At 40.4% G+C, this 24,521-nt stretch overlaps 2 protein-coding genes across 4 annotated transcripts in view; one reads left to right on the forward strand and one right to left on the reverse strand.

Moving 5' to 3' along the window:
- The window catches only part of PRKD3 (protein kinase D3), a 43,958-nt gene extending 26,436 nt beyond the window's left edge, over positions 1 to 17,522 (forward strand). For both annotated transcript variants that reach the window (XM_059467711.1, XM_059467712.1), the window contains exons 10-19: positions 1,905 to 1,982; positions 3,609 to 3,885; positions 7,082 to 7,134; positions 7,510 to 7,582; positions 10,555 to 10,661; positions 11,223 to 11,384; positions 11,843 to 11,941; positions 12,751 to 13,018; positions 13,891 to 13,976; positions 14,617 to 17,522. In XM_059467711.1, coding sequence (XP_059323694.1) covers positions 1,905 to 1,982; positions 3,609 to 3,885; positions 7,082 to 7,134; positions 7,510 to 7,582; positions 10,555 to 10,661; positions 11,223 to 11,384; positions 11,843 to 11,941; positions 12,751 to 13,018; positions 13,891 to 13,976; positions 14,617 to 14,790 — 1,377 coding nt within the window. In that variant the 3' untranslated portion in view covers positions 14,791 to 17,522. The remainder of the gene's footprint in view (positions 1 to 1,904; positions 1,983 to 3,608; positions 3,886 to 7,081; positions 7,135 to 7,509; positions 7,583 to 10,554; positions 10,662 to 11,222; positions 11,385 to 11,842; positions 11,942 to 12,750; positions 13,019 to 13,890; positions 13,977 to 14,616) is intronic.
- NDUFAF7 (NADH:ubiquinone oxidoreductase complex assembly factor 7) lies at positions 17,516 to 24,474 on the reverse strand. Of its 2 annotated transcripts, XM_059467713.1 has the most exons (10): positions 24,365 to 24,474; positions 24,120 to 24,280; positions 23,957 to 24,037; positions 22,516 to 22,626; positions 21,382 to 21,592; positions 20,833 to 20,891; positions 19,990 to 20,103; positions 19,053 to 19,196; positions 18,572 to 18,745; positions 17,516 to 18,197 (listed from the first exon to the last, which is right to left on the reverse strand). In XM_059467713.1, exons 1-10 carry the CDS (start codon positions 24,438 to 24,440, stop codon positions 17,985 to 17,987), a joined length of 1,344 nt encoding a protein of 447 aa, XP_059323696.1. In that variant the 5' UTR covers positions 24,441 to 24,474; the 3' UTR covers positions 17,516 to 17,984. The 2 variants fall into 2 exon arrangements, with proteins under 2 accessions (XP_059323696.1, XP_059323697.1); XM_059467714.1 differs by lacking the exon at positions 23,957 to 24,037 and having other exon boundaries at positions 17,689 to 18,197.
- Positions 24,475 to 24,521: the final 47 nt, after the last annotated feature.

Genomic DNA, 24,521 nt, shown 5'->3' on the forward strand with positions numbered 1-24,521 from the left:
GCTCTATACTATAATGTTTTCACTTTTTGTGATTGTCAGCTAAACTGACTGCTGTAAGTGGTCTTTGTGAAACTACCTTAAAAACCATTTCTTTAAGGTACAATTTTTTAGTACCTGGATATATTTATCACAATCCAAAATAAGTATCTAGCGTATTTTAGATATGGTAACAGCCAAGTCTACGTAAAAGTCACAATTATCATCAGCTGGCTCTGGAAAAACTAAGGCCAGGTAGCAGACAGAGGTGAATAGTTCTAGCAGAACTGTTCAGGGCAGACCTGGTATTCAGCTCTGATTTAAACTTTCAGTACAACCAGTATGTTTTCCCATGGACTTTTTTTTGTTTTGAGCCTCCCCTTAGAACAGTGATCTGATGAAACAACTTAGTTTAGTTTGATTTTCTTCATCTGTCAGTCTGGCTGCTACCTCAATGACATCAACTGAAAGGCCAGTCAGATGAAGTATCCTGACCCAAAGGACAGTCAGCCAAACAAGATCTCACAGAGCTTCCTAATGGGAGGAGACTTCCGTATTGGGCATTACAACATCGGCTATTTCCCTTGGCCGTTCTGTTCTCAGCAGTGTCAGACTGTTTCCTATTCCTGAAACAACTGAGCTTCCTATCAGTTCCAGACAGGTTCATTTTAACAGCACGATCTGCGTGCTTCTTCTGCTCCCTGATAACAAGAGGTTTCATTCTTTAAAATGAGAAGTTTCTATGCCATCATCTTTACTCTTTTTCTAACCTTGGTCCCATCCTTTCTCAGAGTAGGGTATGGGCAGATTCTGAACCCCTGAGTAAGTTACCAGCCTTTTCCTTAATTCCTCTCTCCAAAGTCTTTCCTGATTCACAATTTAATAAAGAGCATATATGTTGAAATGAGGGGTTTACATCTTTTGTTTCACCCATTGTCCCGGTGCTCTCTGGGAACTCCTTTTAGTTAAATCCATTTTTTGATCTAGTTTTCTCTGTCTAACTCCTATAGGTTGACTTAGCTTCTCCCTGAGTAAAGTGATTTAAGCTCTGCTTAAATATGGAAAAGAAAAAAACAGCTTTGCTTTTAATATGACAAAGTTTATAAAATGGAAATGTAATTGAATGATATTTCAAACTTTGTCATCCTAAGTTAGGGTTAAGGGTCTTGGTTTTTGTCCCAGAAAAATGGAAGTGGTTTTCTAACTATATCAGCGTGGTGCAAGGAAAGTATCTTACAGGTACTTTGATTCATACAACCATAGTAGCTTTCTAAAAGCTTCTTTGTTTTGAAGAATATTCTTCTGCTTAAATTATAAGACAGTTATATACAACAGTTAATCCACGTTACTTTGTGGTCAGGGAGATTTCTTTTTGGTGGATACTTCCAACAAATGGCTATGTAGTCTGTCTTGGTTTTTTTTTTTTTTTTTCCCTAAATTGTTTTTTTTTTTCATTTGAATCTCATAATATGCCTGTTTTGCCTCTATATTGATGGAAGAATTAAGGACTTGTTAGGTTTGCTCAGTGCTTGAACCTTGCAATGTTGGTATGAGGGCATGAAGGGAGAAAGCATGACTCCTACAATTGTCACTAAATTTGAATGGCTCAGATTTTGTGAGAATATGCACCTGGAGTAAAGCCTGTCTAGTAACTCTTTTTTCCTATATGAGGTAACTCCTGTTGTCACTGCTTTTGCTGGAAGGTAAGTGATATTTGCTAGTTTTTGGAAATAATTTTTGAGCTTCTTCAATTAAGACAAAGTATTTGTTCCCAAAGTTTATTTTTTCATTTCTGTAGTCTAAGATTATTGTAGATTAATTTTGAATTATTATCACAGTAGTTTAAAGCATTTTTAATTTAAATAATGAGATAGCAAAAGCCATATGAAAGGTTTATTCCTTATGTAATTGTACTCTGCATTTTGTAGAGAAAAAGACATTACTGGAGACTGGACAGCAAATGCCTCACACTATTTCAAAATGAATCTGGAACAAAATATTACAAGGTAATTAATGATGAGTAATAATTTTGTTTCACTTGATTTATTCAATGCTTTATAGATATGAAGTCTACTGTGAGCAGTTTACGTATTATCTCCATTTTCCCATCTCTTTTTTGAATCAAAACTGTGACCAGGTTAATTGTTGCCCAAAGCCTGTAAGTGAGAAGGATCAAGACTAACTCTGAGAAGTTGCTTGCAGCTCCTGCTCTAATTCCCTTGAGTATGTCTCTCCTTACATTTTTGCATGTACTGTTCTCCTGAATTACCTGGCATATTAAGCTTTCCTCACAATTACCAGAGAATTTCTTTGGCCGCCATTTGAATGAAGGCTTGAATTTTTGTGTTGTCTGAGTAGTGACTGAAAGTTTGCATGCTTATGTATTTTATTTCAACGTTCCTCAAATTCAGTTACTCCTTACCGTACAACTGAAAGTTTCAATCAAGCTTTATAGGAAAATTTACTGTATAGCCTTATGTTTATATAATTTAAGTGTAGTGTATTGTCAATGTAGGATTGTGTTTGGTGGTGGAATATTCAGAAAATGCATTTGAATGTGTAAACAGGACTTTTCCCTTTCTTGTCTTATGCCTTTAGGTGGGGGTCCAAATCTTGCAGCTTCTTCCTTTATAACATCTCTAAGATCAAGCCTTTTCTCTGTACACCCAGCTAAACTTGCCCCCAGATCCTTTTCATCCCTATCTTGACCAATGCAGTCTCTTCTCAGACCTCTCTGATACTTGTATTGCCCTGTGCATTCAAAACACAGCTGGTAAAATATGTTCCTTGCTTGTTGCTCCATTACGTCACTGCTTTTAGTCCTTTCACTTGCCCCTTTGCACCCCTTGTTTTAACTGCTTAGATCTGATTGTCTTTGCTGTTAAAGTAATTCATAGTTTTTGCCTTTACATTTATTTGCTCTTCATCTCAATCAGCTGCTGTCTCTTATCCTCTTAATGCCTGCCTGGTGTTCATCTGCCTGTTCACTGCTCTTGCAAGTGACATGCACCTGCACCTTCCCATGGATGTGGAATGTCCTCCTCCACCTAGCGTGACCATGAAACCATTTCTTCCATGAGATCTGTTCTGTAATACTCTTGTACCATGGTCTTAAACTGACCAGGTAGAGGATAGTATCTGTATGCAGATAATATCTGCTAATATCTGTATTACGTTTACCCAAAATTATTCTGATGCACGAAGCAGTGCTTATTGATTAGCTGCATCCTCTCCTTAATGTTAGTGTTTCACTTTCTCCCCCACCTGCTCTTCTCTGCCTAAGCTGTATAAACTGCAAGGAGAAAATGATCATTCTGTATTTGTGCATCACTTACCCATGCAGTGGGGGTGTGTCTCATGATGAACATTAATGTAGTTTGAGTAGCAAATATTAGTTGTATGGAGGGAACTGTGGTGGGCCTTAAAGTCTGTCTAGGCTTGCATATAGATATTCAGAACACTGGTGTTCAATAGTCATGCACAGTTCAATTTTATTTATGAAGCTTGGTGTTTCAGTTTTGTTTTTTTGATTTACTTAATTTTGGTTTTTTGCAACGCTTGCAGTTATGGGTGTTAGTATATTAAAATATTATGTGCATTTTCATTTTTTAATTTCTAATACCTTTCTTCAGGAGATTCCACTTTCAGAAATTCTCCAGGTGACTCAGCCTCGAGATTTTTCACATGTGGTGCAGGGCAGCAACCCCTACTGTTTTGAGATCATCACTGACACGATGGTGTACTTTGTTGGCGAGAACAATGGCAGCGCTCATCACAGTCCGGTCCTTGCTGCCTCCGGAGTGGGACTTGACGTAGCTCAGAGCTGGGAGAAAGCCATCCGCCAGGCCTTGATGCCAGTCACCCCTCAGCCTAGCGTTTGCACCGCTGCCGGGCAAGGGAAAGATCACAGTAAGCAGTGAGGTGCTCTTGTTCATGTGCTGAAGCTGCTGGTGGTAGTGATTCCTTTGGGAACGGGGCTTATTTAGAGTGAAGTACTGTCTGTTGAAGTACTGCTGAATTGGGTTTGTCATTTGCCATGAGTCTCTAAAAATGACTCAGGTTTGTGGAGGGTGGGCAAATCCTTTAATCCTTTGTAGTAGAAAGTAGTAAAGAATCAGATACAATATGAATGCAGAGTGCAGAGTTTTATTGTGGGACCACTAATAACAAATGCAGATGTAAAAAGGGAGTACAGATTACATATTTCTAACATACATAACTAAATAAATATATTCAGATTACATGCATACACTTTGAAAGAAACAAATTTGGTTTTTTTGATGTTAGTACCTATATATGTTTATATTTTTAAAATTCTATGAGATGTCAGTAGCTAAGGAGAAGAAAGGAGTTAGTGTTGCTATATTAATACCATCAGTGATGTAAAAAACTTTTTTGAAGCTGTGGGTAGTTATAAAAAGTACCCTGTTCTTCTTTTTATGCACCTTCCCTCCTTTTTTTCATCTGGCATAGGATTATATTCATTATCGAGGCTCCACTAAACTTATGTATTGTTTTCTTGCTTTTAAGACATCTCCTTGTTCCTTGCAACAACATTCATTCTCATTCTGTACTGAGATTTATGCTTTTACTTTTCAGTTTCATTCCAAATTCCATCTACTCTTTAATCTCCTTGTAGAAAAATTTTCTTTTGCAGTAGATTCTGAGATCAGTTTCTCTGTTTCTGATATCTGGCTACTCTGCATCAGCAGCAGTTAAGAGCATGTAAATGCTAGTCTGAGGTAATGGCACTTCCTGCAAATGCAGCAATGGTCTAAAATAGTAAAATTTGAAATGCCAGTACTGGCTTTGGTATGTAATTACAGTGAAGAAACATACCTGGGAGATGCTACCTCATACCTGGCTTTGTACACACATAAAATGCCATTTTTGATGTGGAATTTTTGGTTTCATATATATATGTACGTATATATCTCTATGTAGATACACAAAAATTGTCTTGCTGTCTAGCATCTAAGGGTTACTGTTGCTGACAGACTTGCAAGACACTTGATTTTTCCAAAACAAATTGTTTTTCAGGTATAAATAATAACATTCCATTGACATTGGTAGGGAATAGAACTGCAGTGGTAGATACTGAGAGGAAGTATTTTAATATGTTTAGTATTTTAGGAGTATAAGAAACTGTAGTGAGTCAAGGAGTGGTATTTCCATATTTTTAGGCAACTCAGGTTGGTTTTTGAACTCTCAGAAGGCCACAAAATGTCTCTTCATCCCTCTTCTTCCTACACTTTGTGAATCATGAACTGTATCTCAAGGGCCCTTAGATTTTAATTTTAGAAAAGTCTCAAATACATGCCTTTAAATGAAAAGACCAAAAGTAGGAGGGAGACATTGCTAGTGCTTGAAATACTTGCAGCAGCAGGGAATTTGTAGTGTCAAAGAGTCCGCAAAGTATCATCTAATTCTTATATACCCCACTGTGGCCAGAGGTAGTTAGAAATGAGGATATTCTTCCAGTATCACCCATGGCAAAGAATCCTTTGTAACCACCATCCTTTTTACCTGATGTTTGGGGTTGGCTGTTTCTTTGTGGAGTGATTCTGAGCTAAAATGAGAAAGAAACCTGCCTACTGTACAGAGAATCTACCTGCTGCAGAAGTTGTATGGAATTGTGGCATTACTAATTTCTTTAGAAGTGACTGCTTCTTAGCCCTTATTCTTGCACATTTCAGACACTAGAAAAATGGAAGGAAGAACTCACTCTTTACCTCAGAGTTATTTCGTATTCTGTAGCCATCTGTGGAGAAGGGTTCAGTGTGTTCTGTTAAACACTTTCAAAACTGTATCTTTATTTGCTAGTTACCTTGAAGCAGTTTTTGTTCACCTTAGGAATTTTTTGTCTGACTTCTTTATTGTTTTCCCTTGTGTTCTGTACAGTTACTTCAGTACTGACTTGGTTTTAGTCAGTAATCAGTAGGCATCTGCAAGACTCAGAGTTCATATTTCAGATGCGGACTTCAGTATGTCTTTGACAATTAGTAATTTTTCCTGTCTTCTCTCTGTAAATTTCTTCTTTGAGATGAAGCAGAGGTGGCAAAAATCAGACATCTTTTTTCTCTAAATTCTCTTTAGGATGATAAAGGCTCTTTTCAAAGTGCTAGTAAGTTTATAGTGTGTTTTCTAGCTACATTGTAGATGAATTACTTCTTTTTGTTCTTTAAGTTAACATAATATCACAGAATTGTTAGGGTTGGAAGGACCTCTGGAGATCATCCAGTCCAACCCCACTGACAAGTCAGGGTCCAGGTTACACATGAACACATCCAGTTGGGTCTGGAATGCCTTCAGAGAAACAGACTCCAAGTGGTAGATGTCTGCTACTCTGAGATGCTTTACTTTGACCTTGGAATTCAAAAGAGAAGGGTATTTCCTGCCTTCCTTGGCATATCTCTTCTTGCCTGTGCATCAGTGTTATTGTAATGAAAAATTGACATCAATGTCTGCTGCAGACTGAAGAATTTTTTATCTGATACATTTACTTGGAAATTAGATAATCTTCCTGAATGTGCCCTTATGTTCCAATGATTGATTTGCTTCTGTAGTTTATCGATAAAACAAAGATTTTATTTTTTTTAATCTTATGAGCTTTATTGCCTTTTTAATTATCAGTTATTCTGTTACTTGATTTCTTTGATTTGTTTCATTTTCTTATGCATTAATTCTGTATATCTTGGTGCCACAGAAGATGAGAAGCCACATTCATCTGACTATGAGGGATCTACCTGCTCCTCTTGCCTGTATTTTTCTTTATTGTTACCAGAAATCGTTATTCACTTAATGAACTATGATACAATTACTATTGCTTTTGGTTCTCCAGCTGTCTATTGTGTACACACTTGTATTGCTCTACTGTTTTTGTAATCAGGAATAGGACAAAAAAAGACAAATAGTCCCAACAAAACTTCCAGGGTTATTTATCTAATGAGTTCCAGAGTATGAAGTTTCTGCAACTAAAAATCATTTCACCGATTCTGGTTTAGAAGTCAGTAAAGGGTTTTTGGTTGATTCTCATTTTTCCACTCTTTTTAGAAAAAGTCTGCCCTTTTTATTTACTAACTTGGCTTTATCTTTTTTATTGCAGAAGAATTGTCTCTAAGCATCTCTGTTTCAAATTGCCAGGTCCAGGAGAATGTGGTGAGTCATGTGCATTGTATTACAGTGATGTTTATTGACTGAGTATTACAGAGTAATTGGTAGTAGCAGTGTCTGGATGAGAAAGCAGCACCAGAGCACTTAGGTAAAGAAGTCCATGTTTGTGCAGGAAGTTACCTACTCACCTGCCACGGCTGTTAGTTTTTATGAATGTGTGTCCCTGCTTTTGGTGCAGCTCAGTGGATCCTCTTCAGGAGAAGTTTGTTGTGTTTTCTCGCACCTCAGTGTAATGATGGTACCTTTTACAGATTTTGATTAATGCCAGATATAATTACAGCCTAGCCAGTAATACCTAATGTGGTCCTGAACATTTTAATGACTCCTGATATTTGTGATTTCTTTTTTTTCATGCCTTAGGATATCAGCTCTGTGTACCAAATATTTGCTGATGAAGTGCTGGGTTCTGGTCAGTTTGGTATTGTATATGGAGGTAAATTGCATTATGTTCCATTAGCATTTATTAAGGTAGAATGTCTGCTTGATAATATTATCCTTTTCATACTTACTTAGCTGTATCTAGAATGTCTAGGTGAAGTTAATCATGTTAAAAGTTGTGTTTGGATTACTTTGCTGCGTGGTTCTGCAATTCTATGTACAGTATTTCTTACAAATAAATTCTTGCATTTACAGTTTTGCATTGGCATCCTAATCAGTTTAGAATATGCATTTTTATTTTGGCCACAGTAAAGTACAAAGCAATCCAATTTGACCATGTTTTATGATTTTTTCAAATTGCAAATTCTAACACTGTGCTTTACAGTATTAGAAGTCTTATATTTGCTGTCAGTTATACCTGTTTTGATTTACACCTGAGAGATGTGGCCAAAAGCAATTAGAAAAACACATAGTTTATGGTTTGACAATATGGATGCAAACATGTTATTGACATACTTGATGCAAACAAATTTCTGTCAGCAGGGCAAAGTAGAAAGAGGTATTCTTTGCCAAGCATGTTAGCCCTAGGTTTCAAGTCTAGTATTATCACCTAGTTTACCTAGTTTTTAAAACCTTCTGTTGCAGCATATAACTTGTTTTTAATATGTCATCACAAAAAAGAGAAATACTAGAAATGCATATGAACTCTGTTTCTATCTCTTTTTTTTTTTTTTTTTTTTTTCAATCTCGTGTTATATCTCAAGTGTTGAGAAAACCACAGACCATAAATCTGGAAAAAGTCATAAGTAATGATTTACAAGTGGTAATCTTTCTGCTTCTGTCACATTTTCTTTCTAATCAGGAAGTGTTGTGGCTTTGATTTTTCTGTTTGCCAATTGTGTAGTTAGCTACTTTATTACTTCTAAACTGCTTGGTGGAAATACAGTTTGGTCTGGTTTTACATCACTCTTGAAAGAGATCAGGTTTTTTGCCCCCTCTGCATTTCTTAAAGCATAGTGTGAATCAAAATATCCTCCCTCTCTTATGAATAGAAATTAACAAATGCAGACAGTTATTTTAATGACTGGGTTTCATTTTTCCTAAATTGCCTTGTAGATAAATCTCAGCTTGATGTTTTGCATGATTCAATACTTACAATTGCTTATAAGTGTAGTAAACACTTACAAAAAACTTTCCTTGATTTTTTTTTTTTAACTGAATAAAGGCTTAAAATATATCAGATATGCTTACTTCTTAATATAAAATCACAAGCTGAAAGAGTATGAGAGGACAGTATAAAAGACTATGGTTTTTCTGGCTCTACACACTGCTTAATTGTTGTTGGTGTTTGGAGAGGCTAGACCTGGTAACTTTGGATGTTGGCTTATCTGCACCTGTGTAGTCATACTGAAATAATGGTAACAATTAATGGAAAAATTAGGTTGCTTTCATTGTTGTGGGGTTTGGATTGGGTTTTTATTTTTTGTTGCATTTTTGTGTCCCCTATTCTTGACAAACGTTTTCAAAATTGCAAATCAAAAGTTATAGGATATAGATATCCAACTCCCTGTATCAGTGAGAACAGTTTCCCTCTGCTTTTCCTTTCAAACTTTAATTAGTTTGAAAGATCTGAAAAAAGGGAGACAGAAAAAACTACTCTTGACATTTTCTTGCTGATGTAAAACTTGCACTGAAAACTGGCTGGCTGTGTTTTGTTTAACAAAAGGAATTTTCAAGCTGCTTGTCTGTTACTCTTTATGGGCAGGTTTTAGCTGTAGTCCAGCTTATATAGTTAGGTGTTTTGTTAGATGGATTGGTTTGCTTTACATTCTTCAGCAATCTAGCATTTGCCTTCTGTGTTTTGCATCTAGTTTGTAATTGGTTGTATTTGTGCTACATTTCAATATAATTTCCTTTATCTGGTGGAGTTAAGCCCTTTATTCATGATGATGTTAAAGGCAGGTGCAGTAGTTTAACATCTGCCTTGGCAGAGAGAGCAGCTGTGGAGCAGTTCCTGTGCCCTGCCTAAGCCCTGGCCCCAGTGCTGACCAGGGGGCAGCAGGAGAGGCTGGCTGGCTGCTGAGGTGTGGCTGGGCTCCCCACAGCAGTGCTGGTAGAACCTTCTGTGCCACTTGCACTGTAGCTGTGTGTGTCACCCCTTCTCCTAAAATGGCTTCCAAACCCTTCACTGAGTGGACAGCGACACTTTTCTTTGGTGCAGACTTACTGTTCTGTCATAGTTTAGTACTAAATGCCTCAGATTGCCAAGGCCTTGCAGTGTGTGATCCCATTAGCTCTCTGATGTGACTGAAAGGAACCAGTTGTGCAGCTGTGAAGAAGCTGGGCAAGCGTGAACAGCTCCTCACTTAGCCCTGGAAACAGCCTCACTGTGTATTGCAGAATGCTTCTCATGGAGCTGATGCAGGTTGCAGCAAGGAATAATATGTGGTGCTGTCAGAGTGGTGTTTTTCTTACCACATTTTCTTTCTTACCACAACCTTTTAGAGCTTTTTGATCACAGCAGACTGCCTCGGGTGTTAAATGTGTTGCTGTTCTTTGGGGTACCTAGTTGCTCTCATGTTTCCCAAAGAGTATTAGGTGTGTAATTTCCTGTCCACGTGGAGCCCATGAAAGTATGAAACCACTACAGTGGGTGTGTAGATCTGTTTTCACTTTGGCCTTGAATTGTTGTTGATTGTGCAGGAGAGGCAATATTCTGTGGAGCAGTTATTACTTGCTCATGTGCAAGTCCCTTGCACAAGCAAAAGCTCCACCCAATACAGCTAATGTCAGTGTATGTGTACCTGACAGCAGAGTGGTAACTGGTTTAAGTTTAAACTACAGAATTCCTGTGGAGGTTGATCACTTCTTTTACTCATATGCCATTTGCAATTCTAAATATAAATATGGTAATATTGTACACCTGACAGAATATACTGGTTTCCCCTAAAAGGAATTTCTGCTGTAATATTTAATGGCTATAAATTGCTTCTACCTCTTGGTGGCTGACACTGACTTTCTGTTTAGGAAAACATAGGAAGACTGGAAGAGATGTGGCTATCAAAGTCATTGACAAGATGAGGTTTCCAACTAAACAGGAAAGTCAGCTTCGTAATGAAGTAGCCATTCTCCAGGTATAAGTGTTTCGGAATCGTGTTGGAGTTTTGTCTTAAATAGACCATTAATGAGATTTTGTATTGTGTCTAAGTTTTCTGAATTGATTGTTAAATTTACATCTGTGATTTCTGAGTACTTTTGGAAGAGAGAATCTTATAAAAGCAGGAACTCTTGAGTACTTGGTGGAGTTGATAACTTGGGGGTGATATCTACCCCACTGTAGGGTGTCCCACTAAAGCCATGAACTTTGGCTCCATGTTGACTCCCTCCTGTTCTCCACTGCTGGCTCCTCAATCTTTGAGTATTATTCTTATACTCAATAACTTGAATACAGAACATGCATCAACTGTAAAATTAATCATTTGAGCTAAGTTGTATTAAACAAGTTATCCTTAGTAGCTGGCATGTTTCATTTTGACACTTATTTCAAGCTCGTTTCTTTCCTCAGGTATTATTTTCACCTGCATCTCTTTAACTGTTTGTTTTTTTTTTTTTTATTTGTGGTCAGCATTTCTGTGTAATTCAGGCTATTTCATACTGTTTTATTTTAGTAATGTACCTATGCTGCTTTGTTTTAGAATTTGCACCACCCTGGGATTGTGAACCTGGAATGTATGTTTGAAACCCCAGAACGAGTCTTTGTTGTGATGGAAAAGCTGCATGGGGATATGCTAGAGATGATTCTTTCCAGTGAGAAAAGTCGACTTCCAGAACGAATAACTAAATTCATGGTCACTCAGGTGAGCATCAGTTCCTCTGCTTTGAGGGGAAAGGCTAGATTTGGGTTTTGTAATTATAAGATGAGAATTTGGAGAAGGGGTTTTCTGTATTGTTATTCAGAAGAGAGCAGAGAGAGCTACACATCTAAAGAAAGCTGAATAAACAAGAAAAGAACTTTGAATGTTTCTTATGTTAATTTTTTGCCCTTCTTTCCCAAGACATAACATTATGGACATCTAAAAATTAATGTCAAAAGAGTAAGCATTCAAAAAAACAGAACGGGGGGGGAAAGGCTTGGGGAAAATAAACCCCCTTGTTTTCAAGTATTGGTAAGCTGGAAAAACAGTCCTTGCACAGTATATATGGGTTAGTTCTTGAGGACTCTGTTGCTAGAAATTGCTGTATTGGTTAGTCTGTGTGTCTTTTGACACTTCTGACCTGCTTGAATATATTCTGAAAGCGTTCATTTGTTTTGTAGATACTTGTTGCTTTGAGGAATTTACACTTCAAGAATATTGTGCACTGTGATTTAAAACCAGAAAATGTACTACTAGCATCAGCAGAACCATTCCCTCAAGTGAGTGAAGATTAAACAATACTTCTCGTTACTATTCATTGGGGTTTTTTTAAAGCAGTATTGGCACTGCTGCTTAAAAAGCAACCTCTTGTGGGATTTTCAGCTGACTTCTAGAATTACTTGAACTGCATGTATTGTAGTCATCTCTTTTTTTTTTTTTTCCCCTTGTCTCACTAAGTGCCTTTAGTGCATTGCTCTTATACTCTGAGGAGGGCTTACTGACTTGGGGTTACATGTTGAACTTGGTCTGGATTGTTTTATCTCCATAAGTTCCTGCTGTGTTCAAGTTGAGCAACTGTTGTAGAATCATGAGGATTTGAGCATCGTTGCACGTGCCAGGTGTTAATGTATTTTACTGGGATGCTCTGTCAAGAGCTTGCTGGCTCTGAGTTTGAGCTAAAACTCATTGTTTGATTTCTGTGTAGCCAAAACTTCGGGAATATGATTTAGAGGAATGTGATTTGGCTGGGATTCATGTGTGTTTTTAACTTTGGTTCTGTGCCTTTTGAGAGTGAGGATTCACTTCTGAAAATGAGCTGGATTTGGAATCAAGGTACTTCATCCTTATTTGCACACTTGTGGCCGTGTAATACACAAACTGCCTCAGACCTGAGTCTGTGCAGAGCCAGTTCAGCTCTTGATCCGAAGCGCGGCTGATCTGTGTGCTGCAAACCCAGCAACCTAAAAACTTAATGGACTGGTTTCCATGGGGTTTTGTTCTGTTTGCATGCATACAATGTTTAAGGGATGGCAGAAAGGGTGTGAAGTGAGGCAGGGATTTCTGAGTCTGAAATGTGCTGCTGCTGCAGGTGAAGCTGTGTGACTTTGGCTTTGCGCGCATCATTGGTGAGAAGTCCTTCCGGCGCTCTGTGGTGGGCACTCCCGCGTACCTGGCCCCCGAAGTGCTCCGGAGCAAGGGCTACAACCGCTCCCTGGACATGTGGTCAGTGGGGGTGATCGTCTACGTCAGCCTCAGTGGCACATTCCCCTTTAATGAAGATGAGGATATCAATGATCAGATTCAAAATGCAGCATTTATGTACCCACCAAATCCTTGGAAGGAAATTTCTAGTGAAGGTAAATAAAGTAATTTTCTCTGTTAGAATGTTTGTGTATGTGGGTAATGCTTTCAAATGCTTAAACTTCAAGGTTCATTGAGAAAGGAGTGTGAAAATTATTGATAGCTTGAGTTTAGTAGACTATGCCAAAGTAGATAAATATGAGATAAATATATTTGTGAAAGATAAATTGTGGAATACAGTGCTTTAGATAATTTTCAGGGCAGGGGAGAGAGGAGATTTAGCAAGATATACAAATTTCATGCATGATGAATGGGATGAGTAATCTGACACTTCCCAAAAGTCCCAGAGGAAAGTTAATTCATGTGTGGGTATTTGCTGAATGCTGGTATATTTTATCTGAGCTATAATCACAGAAATGGTTCAAAGTTGAATCTGGAATTTTAGCTTGTACATTAGGAAGTACAAATTTAAGTGTCAACCTAGAAGTTTACAAAGCTGTTCTCTAGAGCTCTCCAGTGCCAGCTTTGGTTATGTGTTGTTACCATGTTTGGTTAATACATGATTAATACACGGGCAGATGTGGAAGGACCTATACAAAAGTATACAATAGTGGACGTACCTCTATTATTGTGGAACACAGGATTATGCTCAAGCTTCTTAAGCATATCTGAAAATCACTAAAAGCAGTAAGGAAAAAGATTAACAAATAATATAGTAAAGCTTTTAGTGTTTCCATCAAAAGTAGGGGGAACTTACCCCATACTTATTTTGTAGCCACATTTAACATAAACAACTCAAGAGCTTGATTAAATACAAAGGAATTCAGTATAGGATACACTCACACATAAATAATTTCTACTGCAGCATGTGAATGATGGTAGAGGTGATTTGTGTTTTAACAATATAATTTTTCTTCTTCTTTGCCAGCCATTGATTTAATAAACAATTTACTTCAAGTGAAGATGAGAAAACGTTTCAGCGTTGACAAATCCCTCAGTCACCCATGGTTACAGGTAAGCCCATCTGCCTTTTTCTCTATGTTTATAATGGGTGAATAATTTTTTTGGCTGAAATCCTTCAGAGGCTTATGAAAACCGCACGTGTCACATTCTGTTAACAAGCATTCATGAATGCTTGAACATTTCTGGTTTTAGCTTTACATTTGATGTGCTCCAGGGTTCTGACCATCTATGAATGCCTTCTTTCTTCAAGGGAAATTTGTCTTACTGTTTCTCCCACCTTTTCCTTTCTGTCTGACAACAGCATGGGTTTATTCTCCTGGCTTCCCCCTGACTGTGGGCAGTGATGAGTGCATGAAGCTCTGTGGTGTCAGCATGGAGGCAAACATTATTTGTTCAGTGCTGAAGTGGACACACAGCCTGGTGTGTGCCATAACTTGTAGTCCCTTTAGAAAAGATTTGTTTGGAATGGACTTTATCTGCTGCTTTGACAACCTCAGATACTAGCCTATTTAATTCTGAACTATTCTTTGTGGATAATGTTGGGGCTTTTTTATTTTTTTTAAACAGATCTTGTTGGTTGTATCTTGTGGCTATTTACACTAAAAATGGACACAAACTGCAGAACTTATCTGTGGGAATGTAGTGCTGCTGTTTCTTAAAACTGCTTCCTTAAATCTCTTTTACTCCTTAGGATTATCAGACCTGGCTTGACCTCAGAGAATTTGAAACCCGCATTGGAGAGCGCTACATTACCCATGAGAGCGACGATGCACGCTGGAAAGAACACGCTTACGAGCACAACCTCGAGTACCCCCAGCACTTCATTATGGCTCCCAATCCAGATGACATGGAAGAAGACCCTTGATTTGTTTATTGTGCTAAATTGCAGCAAAGAAGGATGCTCCAGGCAGAAAGTGGAACAGCTATTGCTCTTTCCAAATGCCGTACACATAGTTTGGTGTGTGAAGCCCCAGAGGATCCTCCATTGCCATGGGAATAGACTGCTGTCTGCAAACTTTTCTCCATCCCTGACTTTAACTCGGAGTAGTTACTGAACAGTGGGATACAGAGCCCTGTTGGGTAGCATTTCACCCAGCTGGGTGACTACAAAGCCATTACAGAGGTGTAGTGTGTACAGACTGAATGGTTTGTGTTTTTTGAGGGTTTTTGATTTTTAATAGCCTACGCAGTAAGAGTTTTGTAATAGTTTTCTAATCCCTATTTACTAGGCCATAGAGGACTGTTTTCTGTTACTTAGATACATCTCCCGTTTCTCAGACTGTGGATGGTGAAGAGACTCCATAAAGAAATCAGTACAGAATACCTTGGCTAAAGCAAAACATGGTGGTTTAGTTGAATACAGCTTCATACATGAAGGAATAATTTGCTGCTGTTTAGACAGTTAAATATGTGTGTCTTGGCCCAAATTGAACTTTTTACAGAAAGCAACCAAAAAAAAAAAAAAAGATAAGGCCATAACTTCTTACATTCCTCTTGAAATGCTGGCTGACATTCTAAAAAGACAACAACCAAAGCTGTGCTAGGCTTTTATTTTGTCTGTTAAAAAAAGCAATAAGCCACAACAGTGTGCTGCTGTGCAAGGCTGGCACATCATTGATACACACCAAAGGCATTTTGCCTTAAAACTACACAAATAATGCAGAGAGCACACAAGACTTGATGTAGCATATCCTTTCACTCTGGAAGACCAGCTTCTAGCAGAAGGATGTGGAAAAATAGGGAAAAATACATGCAGCTTTCTTCTGTCATTTTGAGTAATAAGATTTTTAAATTCTTCTAATATTTTTCTAATATTTTAAGGTTCCCCGGACTTAGATCAGGAGTAGTTTGTAGCCTGCTAGCATCTTATGTTAACTCTGCTCAAAACCTAGAAGTAACAGTGGATAGCACATCAGCTGTTGCTTCTGCCAGGGCAGCTGGATTGTAGGAGAAAGGACTTTGCCTTCCCACCTTAACCTGCAGCCCCTCCCATCCTCTGTACTGTGCTCAGAACTGTTTGAGCTGAATGAAGAGGCCAAAAGCAACTCCTAACTCAGTTTTTTCTGTGCACATGCCTCAACTGAAGGATTCCCAACCACTAATTGGACTTGTGGCACAGCAGAGGGGAAGCAGCAGTATTCTTTGGAATGATTCCCTTGGACAGATCAAATTAATGGTATTTCAAAGAAGTTTGAGGCTGTAATGCTAAGTGCAAATGGAAGAGGTTTTTTGGTCTTATTTTAAAAAATTAAAAGGGTGAAATCTTTTTTTTTTTGTGGGTAACAGTGTTGTGCTCCTGGAGGGTGCTGGATGGCTGCATGCATCCCTGATGTGCCAAGCTGCTTAACTGGAGCTTAGTTGGAAATATTTCTAAAATACTGATACAGGCTTGAACTGCAAAGGCAGTGAGAGGCTTTGGGGTATCTCCTCTCTCCTACAAAGATATTTCTTTTTTTGTTTGTGTGTAGATAAGTATTTTTTTCTACTGTTTTTATTCAGGTAAGGAAACAGGAGAGCAGATTTCTAAGTTGTTAGATGTACCTAAAGTGTTACATGGTTAGCTCAGAGCTGGCAGCTGCTTGCAGTAGCAGTGACCTGGCAGTGGTCAGTGGCAGCTGCAGAAGGATGTGCCCACAGGCAGGTCTGGGTCTGTAACTCACTCTTTCTTTCCCATTGCCCTTTATCTATGTGCCACTGCATTTTGTAGGTGTCTGTGTTGGCAAAGGCTGAGCTCTGGATTCTTAACCCTGTTTAGAGAGGGTTTCAGGACTGTTGTTCACAGAGGCACTGCTTTTCATCTGCAAGCAGAGCAGTCACCACTGACATTGGTAGTTTGGTATTTGCCTGCTCTTGGCAAGGAAAGCAGTGCTGTTGAAAAGCTTGCAGTGCTCAAGTGACCAAATTTCAGTGAAGCCATTGCTATATTCCATCCTAACTAATATGTAGATACCGTTTGGTTTTAAACTTCAGATTTTTTACTTGAGCTGTTACTTCAGGTTACCTGTGGGTTTGTTGTTTGTGTTGTTGTAAGGGAGGAAATAAAGCAGCTCAGTCACTTGAAAAAGCACAACAGCAACAGAGGAAGGAGGGGACAATAATGAAGTAGAAGGGCTGGCTTTTGTCTCTCCCCATGAAGTCTGCTCTGCTTCAAAATATTATATGAACTATTTATTCTTCAGGTTGTATTAAAATAAAAATAATGCTGTTGGCCTTTGGAGGAGATTGCCTGATCATATGCAGACTTATGGAGCCAGACAAGAGAAGCCACAAGCAGGTAGTAGTCAGGAAACCAAAAAAATCAGGCTTACATCATGAGTAAAATTCCTAGAGTAGTAAAAATAGCTGAGTTTTTTATTCCCTTTTTTCTACCTTTACTGCAGATTTTGACAGCAGTAGGTTACAGTGTTTAATACCCTTACCCCTAGATGAATTAAGTTGCATTCATTCAAGCAATAGTGCTATGGTGATGCTAGAAAAAAGCTCATGTAAAATTTATAGCCTCAAAATGACACTGTCAAGTACTTTTATATTTTTATACACCCCATTGTTTGTAAATATCCTCTGGTAAGCTTGAAAATAAAATTTATTTCCCTATCAGACTTGTTCTTTTTATTTACATGAATTTTCTCTCCTATCAAATGTTCTTAGGAGTAAATGGTTCTATATTTTCTTGTTTGTAGTTTTATTAAATATGTCCTGCTGTGGAAATTCAGCCAGTAGGAACTCCTTTTACATGCATCCTGTCACTATTCTCTTTATAAAAATATCTTCAGAGACATCAAGGCATCTTGATTTTATTCAAGTACCAAAGCTTGAATACATTTAGAGTATCCTTAGTGCATCTTTATTACTGACAAGTTTTGATTCCACTAGCAAACATTTCACTCTGTTCTTTCATAAGACCCCCAAACCACTGTTCATTCTCTGTGTTCTTGTTTCTGTGTGTGCAGTCTTTTATTTCCACTCGTACTGCTTTGAGTAGGTCAGTCCAGAGGTTTGGTGGGCTGCACCACGCTTATTCTGAAACAGCCATCATGTATTTTGTGATAGTATTTGAAATTACTTTAGTAACAGTTCATTAAATCCAGCAACAGGTGGTAGGGGAGACTTTGATTCTGGCTTATCTTTCTTGTCAGGATGTACAAGTCTGTGGTGAGGCAGCAGGGCAAAGAAATTAAAACAGTCCCCCATCTTCTCGGGATTCATCAGCATGTCATAGCTGTGAAGTAACTGCTCACGAGTTGCTGTGTCACCTGAATTCTGCAAGAGCACCTGGAAAAAAAAAAGCAGGTTAGAGCCCCTCCTGCATTCCTATAAATTGCTGCATACCTGCAATCCCTTCTTGCATCCTTTTCACTTAACAGTGCTGTGATGGTTGGTAGAACTGGTGAGATCACTGGTGGTGACCCACAGCCCATACACTGATGCAAGTTTTGCGTTAAGTGCTCCTAAATATAATATAATCAGTTTACTTTCAGGGATCTGGAGTAACTTACATCTAGCAGAAACAACATTCTGATCTCATACCTACATGCTAATTTGAACAACTTCATTTTAAAACCAAAGATTTTTACTAGAGCTCTTGTGCTGCTTAAGAGTATTGCCTGTGGACTGGGAGAGCTCTGCAGCTCAGAACACTCTTGTACCTGCAGTCGGAGGTCAATGCCCATGTTCTTTAAAAACTCCCTCTGTTTTATAGGGCCTAACGTAGCTGTTTTTCCCTGGGCCATCTTTCGAAGGTAGCTGAAATCAACATCTGCTGTCAGGTCTGCTGTACCTGGAGCACTCAGCACATCGTGAAGTTGGTGATTCCGGAAACCCTGAAAATGAAATTGGAAGATTACACCCAGCTGTAGTCCAACCATCATAGCTGGAGACAGCAAAATTAAGCTGTGCCTTTGAGTGGTGACAATAGCAAATTGCACAGGGAAAATTAGAGATAAATGTAGCAAGAGCTCAGATTAGCCTTTCCATCTGATAGAAACCCTTCTAGGTACTGATTAAACAGGAATGACTCAGTTCTATGCAGTTTTTGCTATTATGCCCACTAGGAAGTTTATCTTACAAGAACCTAATGATCAAAGATAACAGAATCTTTTGGCTTATTGCTGTAGGCAAATGCCTTACCCGGAACGTGTCAGTTTTGGTTCCATCGTGGCCGTAATCTGCGACCAGAGCGGCCCCACCATCCTTCTCTATCCGAGAGGCCAGCCTCTGCACAATGACACCAGCCTCAGGACACACTTCCACGTGGTCTCTTGTTTCTTCTGGCTAGTGCACAGTTCAAAGACCAGAACACCTGTATTAGCAGACAAGCACAAGGCAAGTGTCCCTCACACCTGGTGTCTTGGGGCTGTTGCTCTGCAAGGACACGCAGGTACAGGAGGTGCATTCTAGGCTACCTACACTGGCTTGAGCTAGTTTATACTATCACTCATTCTCATTTAGTATTTTCTGAGTGCTGGATTTCAGTACTCTCTTCAATAACCTGTAGTGAAATGCAAATTTTTCTACCAAGAATATCTGTATCAGGTGAAACTTCCTTACTGTGGTACTTAAGGAAAATAGTGCTTCACCTGTGCACACCCTTCTGAGAGGCCTTCTTGTGTGAGACTCTGTAGCTCTGTTTAATCTCCAGTACTAAATTTTGTGGCTTTGAGTATCCAGTGCACTTCAGGAAGAAACCACAGCCACTCTCCATTAAAGGCCAGGCAGCTGCCCTGAGTACCCTGCAGCAGGCTGAGAGCCTGGTTGGGGCAGGGCCACTCTTGAGATGGTGATGCCACACACACAGTGGAGAACTCTGCCTGTCCCTTGCTGCCTCAGTTTGCTCTCTGAGGCATTTTCTGTGTTCAAGCTCCTATTTTGTGAGGTTTCATACATGTGGTAATTTTTGTGCTGCAGTTTCACAGCATACAAAACTAAATGCTGGTGGAAATTTTAAGCTCTATTCATTTATAGACTGAGAGCCCTCTTCTTGCTGTCAGAGTAACTGAGAAGCACTAAATGTACTTGGAAGAGTCAATAAAGGTGTAAGGATGAGCTCTGGGAGGCATAACCTCACCTGAATGAAGTTTTGTGTTGCAGGGGTCCTGGATGGTGACAGGACAAACCGCAGCTGGTCAGGAACTTGTGGGTCAATATCAACCAACACCTCACGCCAGCCCTTCTCCGTTCGCTGTTCAACGAGCCCAAAGCACTCAGGTTACACTCAACAGTACCACAGTATCTTGCTCATTTCATTGAAATAATAGGTCAAGCCTTTCCACAAAGGTTTTAGGAACAACACATTGCTAACAACTATTACTCATTCTTATTTAATTCCAGTAACTGCCTTAGAAAAAGCTTGTGGTGGAGTCTCATGTGCAGAGCCAACAATACAGGTTTAATTACACTTAAAAGGAATGAATGATGCTCTGAAGAAACACACTGCCTCTTCTATTGACAGTGCAACATTTAACTTATCAAAATAAAAGATTTCATTCTACTGGTGACTATCATAAATTACCTACTTCTGAATTGTATCTAGCCTCTATTTTGCTACTCTCATTACTGTTCAAGTGAAAGCCCTTGAGTCTTTTGTTAGCAGTATTACAGAAAATCATGTGGAAATTAAAAGCTGCGTTAATGTAGCATAAGGAATAAAAAAACCTGAAACTTTGAGAGTTATCTCAGCAGAGAGAAATCCTTAGCTTTCCTCAAGTTTTTCCATTCAAAAATAATAACTAATTTTACTGAATTTAATAATTCAGTTTTCAGCTGAATTAAGCCTTATCTGTCCAACTCAGTTAGAATTATTTCATCACCAGAGACAGGGCATGTGACTTGTTTGGCACCTTAATTCTGCTCTTCCTCAAAGAGAAAAAGTGTTTAAGCAGATGGTCACAATTAAAAAATCTTGCTATACCTGAAACTTGTGTATTGGCAGGGCATCAAAGAACTCATGTGCTAGATAAAAGCTGTAACCTATGGGAAGGTAAAAAAAGAACGCATTAAATTATTAACACTTAACAGCTTCCAGTTTAAAATATTTTTATGGTTTTTAATGAATTAAGCTAGTTAATGTGGTTGTGAAAAAAATTATAATTATTTCCAGCTTGCACACAATAAAGATACCATTTTTACAGCTAGCTCTAGCTGCCAATCCATGAATTTCAGATCACTATCTTGTGAAAGAAGATTCAGGCAAAGCCAGTAAAGTGAGGTTTCTTTTCCCCCGCCATGAAAAGAAAGTCAGAATATAGGAAATTGGGTAGCTATGCCCAAATGAAGGTAGACAGAACAGGCAGCAGTGATGAAAATGAACCAAGATCGTGTCTCAGACTCAAGTAAGAACAAATATGTATACAACTACTTTTCTGTCCAGTGTGAAGGCTAGCAGAGATGCCCTCTGCTATCAAAAGCTGTCAGTGAAGGAAGGGCACCATCACTTTAACGAGGCACTCAAGCTCCTCACCTGGTGGCACATCTTGAATGTCTCTGTACCAAAAAATGGGAATTCCAGTCTTGCTAATGCCTTTCATGTAAGCAGACTCATCCTCGGGGCTTGGCTGCACCTTCCCTCCTGTCAGCAGCACTGCTTGGATCTCACTGAGTTTAGGGCTCACTTCTACCAGGTGAACAGAGACATCACATTTACTAAGGACAGAGGAGAGCTGCTTGAAGACCTATAAAGGCAGATGAATTCTATTAGGTGCAGTCTTGTGCTGTGTACATCAAAGGTAAGTATTAACCTTCCTTCTCACTATTTACTATTCACTATTAACTATTCAAGGTGAAGGTTTTCGTTGGCTTTCACTAACAATCTCAGTGAGAGAGACTGCATTTTGCTCCTCCAGTAGGAAGTGTGAGTTTCTGCATAAATCTTAATAAAGGATAACAACAAGAAAAGCTAATTTGGAAGACTAGTAGGAGCTCCTCTAAGACCTGTAGAAGGTCTACCATTAGAAAAGAAATGGTTCAGTTTCCCTTCCACCTTGAAGAAGTGTTTGATATCCCACATTTCACTATTTTTATTAACATAGGTAAATAGAATAAAAGTTCTTATGTCATGCTAAGTCCCATTAGCAATCTGTTTATGAATCTGCAGCATTTTAATTAAGACAGCCATGCAGGCATGGCTGAACACAAAGCATTAACTCAAAAAGAAATATGGCCCTGAAATGCCCAAAGGAATTAACACAGTTTCATTCTCTGTTATTGTACTCCCCTGTTCTGTTCCTTACACTAAGGTCTCCATCTCAATTGCACACAGCAACAACTTCCTAGATGGTTCTCAGTTTGGATAATGTTTCCCTACACAGAAATAATTTACAGTGGAGTATTCCTGCCCTGCCGTTCTATCCAGTGGTGTTTGGAAGGTCACAGATGTGTCTGTGCAGTGTGCACACGCTGGCCCCAGTCTCCTTCCCCCTGAGAGCCCTGGGCCCAGAAACTCCTCCATTCTAATCAGAGCCTGAGCTGCCACCCTGACTCAGGTGATCTGGCTACCAGGGAAGGGTAAACCCTGGCAGCAAAACATCCTCCCTTCAGATTTGACTGTAGCTGTGGAATACAGGCAGAAGCAGAGAACAGGAATGTTCTCACCTACCCGCAGGATGTCCTCGGTGAGGGTGCCCCGCCCTGGGCCCAGCTCCACCAGCTGCAGGGTGCTCGGTTTGCCCATGGCCATCCATTCACTGATGTACCATACTCCTATTAGCTGCCAGTGAGAAACAGCACACAGGGTTACAGTAACAACTTCAGCACTTGGGGAAAATCATGCCTGCCTTTTGTCCCATAACTTAAATAACATGGCAACATTCTGTCTCAGTATTTCAAAGTTAAGAAGAATTATGCCTTTGAGTATTAACATTGGTTGTTGATTGCTGTCAGCCCAGCAGAAGAAACTCTCCATCAGTAAATGTGAGGAGTCTGTTCTGGCTGGAGCAAGAACTTTCACCTAAATGCACTGCCCATGTACCTTTGGACAAATGTTCTTCCTGACAATGCATTTACCAAAGCATCACTGAGAACAGGATTTAGCCAATCTTCACTTCTGGAAATGAGACCAGAGTGAAACCAGATCACACCGGAGTGAGCCAGATCAAACTCTGGAGATAATTTTTGAGGAGAGTTTTCACACTGGAAAAGCACCATAACTCTTTTTATTTATAAGCAAGTTCTGTATTACAGTAAAGTGTTACTAAGCACAGATGGTGTTTCAGACAAAGGACTTTCAGAAAAACAAAACCCCCTTTCCTCCCTCAAAACCAATTTTTCTCTTGGGAAGTAACTTGAACCTTATCATTGCTACTCCAGTATTTTGACATTGATAAGGTATCTGAACACTGGCTTGGAAATCAGTTGGAATGGAAACTGGAAGAGACCACATTGGGCCACCTGGACCTGTTCAAGTAAGTCATCCTAGAGCACATGGCACAGGATTGTGTGCTGATGGTTCCTGAATGTCTCCAGTGAAGGAAACTCCACAACCTCTCTGGGCAATCTGAGAGCCAGTGCACAGTAAAGTTCTTCCTCATGTTCAGGTGGAGCTTCCTGTGCATCAGTTCCTGCCCATTGCCTCCTGTGCTATTGCTTGGCACCACGGAGCAGAGCCTGGCTCCATCCTGCTGGCACCTCCCTTCAGATGCTCACAGACATTGATGAGGTCCCCTCTCAGGGCCTCTTCTCCAGGCTGAACAGGCCCAGCTCCCTCAGCCTTTCCTCATTAGAGAGATGCTCCAGAGCCTCAATCATCTTTGTTACCCTCACCGGAGCCACTCCGGGGGCTCCATGTCTCTCCTGTCCTGAGGAGCCAGGACTGGACTCAGCACTGCAGATGTGCCTCACCAGGGCTGGGCAGAGGGGCAGGATCAGCTCCCTTGACCTGCTGGCAGTGCCCTTCCTAATGCACCCCAGGATTCCATTGGCCTTCTTGGCCACAAGGGCTCACTGCTGGCTCATGGATGGCTTGTTGTCCACCAGGATTCCAGCCAGGCCCGCGTGGTTAAAGTACAACAAGTAACTAAGGACGCGAGGAGCAGCGTTACCTCTCCGAACACCTGGCTTATTTCGGGCGAGGTGATGAAGTCCCCGCTCTCGCCGACGCCGCCGCGCCGCGTGTAGTAACCCTGCGAGGGGGAAGCGGCCCAGGGGCCGCGGTGAGCGTAGGCCGAGGCACGGCCCCCCCTGCCCGGCCCGGCCCCGCCGCACCTGCCCGGGGTTGGTGAGCACCTCCCGCATGTACTCGGCCACCGTGACCGGCCCGCTGGCCCGCAGCTTGCGCGTCAGGTGCCGCAGCATCGCCCCGGGCCCGCCGGCCGCCGCCGCCTCGCCCTCCGCGCCCGAGGAGAGGCGCGCCGCCGCCGCCGGAGCTGTGGGGAGAGAAGGGGAAAGGAGGGCTCAGTGGGGCGGCCCCGCAAGGGCTGGGAGGGAAAGCGGGGACAGGCGGCGCTCACCGCGGGGAGAGGCGGCGGGACGGGGCAGCCGCCGGCGGCCCGCCAGGAAAGCGCGGCGAGCGAGCGGCAGCACCATGGCAGCGGCTCCCGCTCCTCCTCCTCCTCCTCCTCCCCGCCCGGTCCCTGCCGGAGGCGCGTCAGGCGTGTGCGCGGCAGC

The sequence above is a fragment of the Ammospiza nelsoni genome, chromosome 3 (genome assembly GCF_027579445.1).
Source record: "Ammospiza nelsoni isolate bAmmNel1 chromosome 3, bAmmNel1.pri, whole genome shotgun sequence".
NCBI classification, from domain to species: domain Eukaryota; kingdom Metazoa; phylum Chordata; class Aves; order Passeriformes; family Passerellidae; genus Ammospiza; species Ammospiza nelsoni.

What these genes read in the sequence shown, in the direction of transcription:
- NDUFAF7 (XM_059467713.1), bottom strand. Translation starts at nt 24,440, where the DNA reads ATGGTGCTGCCGCTCGCTCGCCGCGCTTTCCTGGCGGGCCGCCGGCGG. An exon ending in CATTCAAGATGTGCCACCAG is followed by an intron (nt 20,892 to 21,381) that starts GTGAGGAGCTTG and finishes ACCTTCCCATAG; the next exon opens with GTTACAGCTTTTATCTAGCA. An exon ending in GCATTGACCTCCGACTGCAG is followed by an intron (nt 18,198 to 18,571) that starts GTACAAGAGTGT and finishes TTTTTTTTCCAG; the next exon opens with GTGCTCTTGCAGAATTCAGG.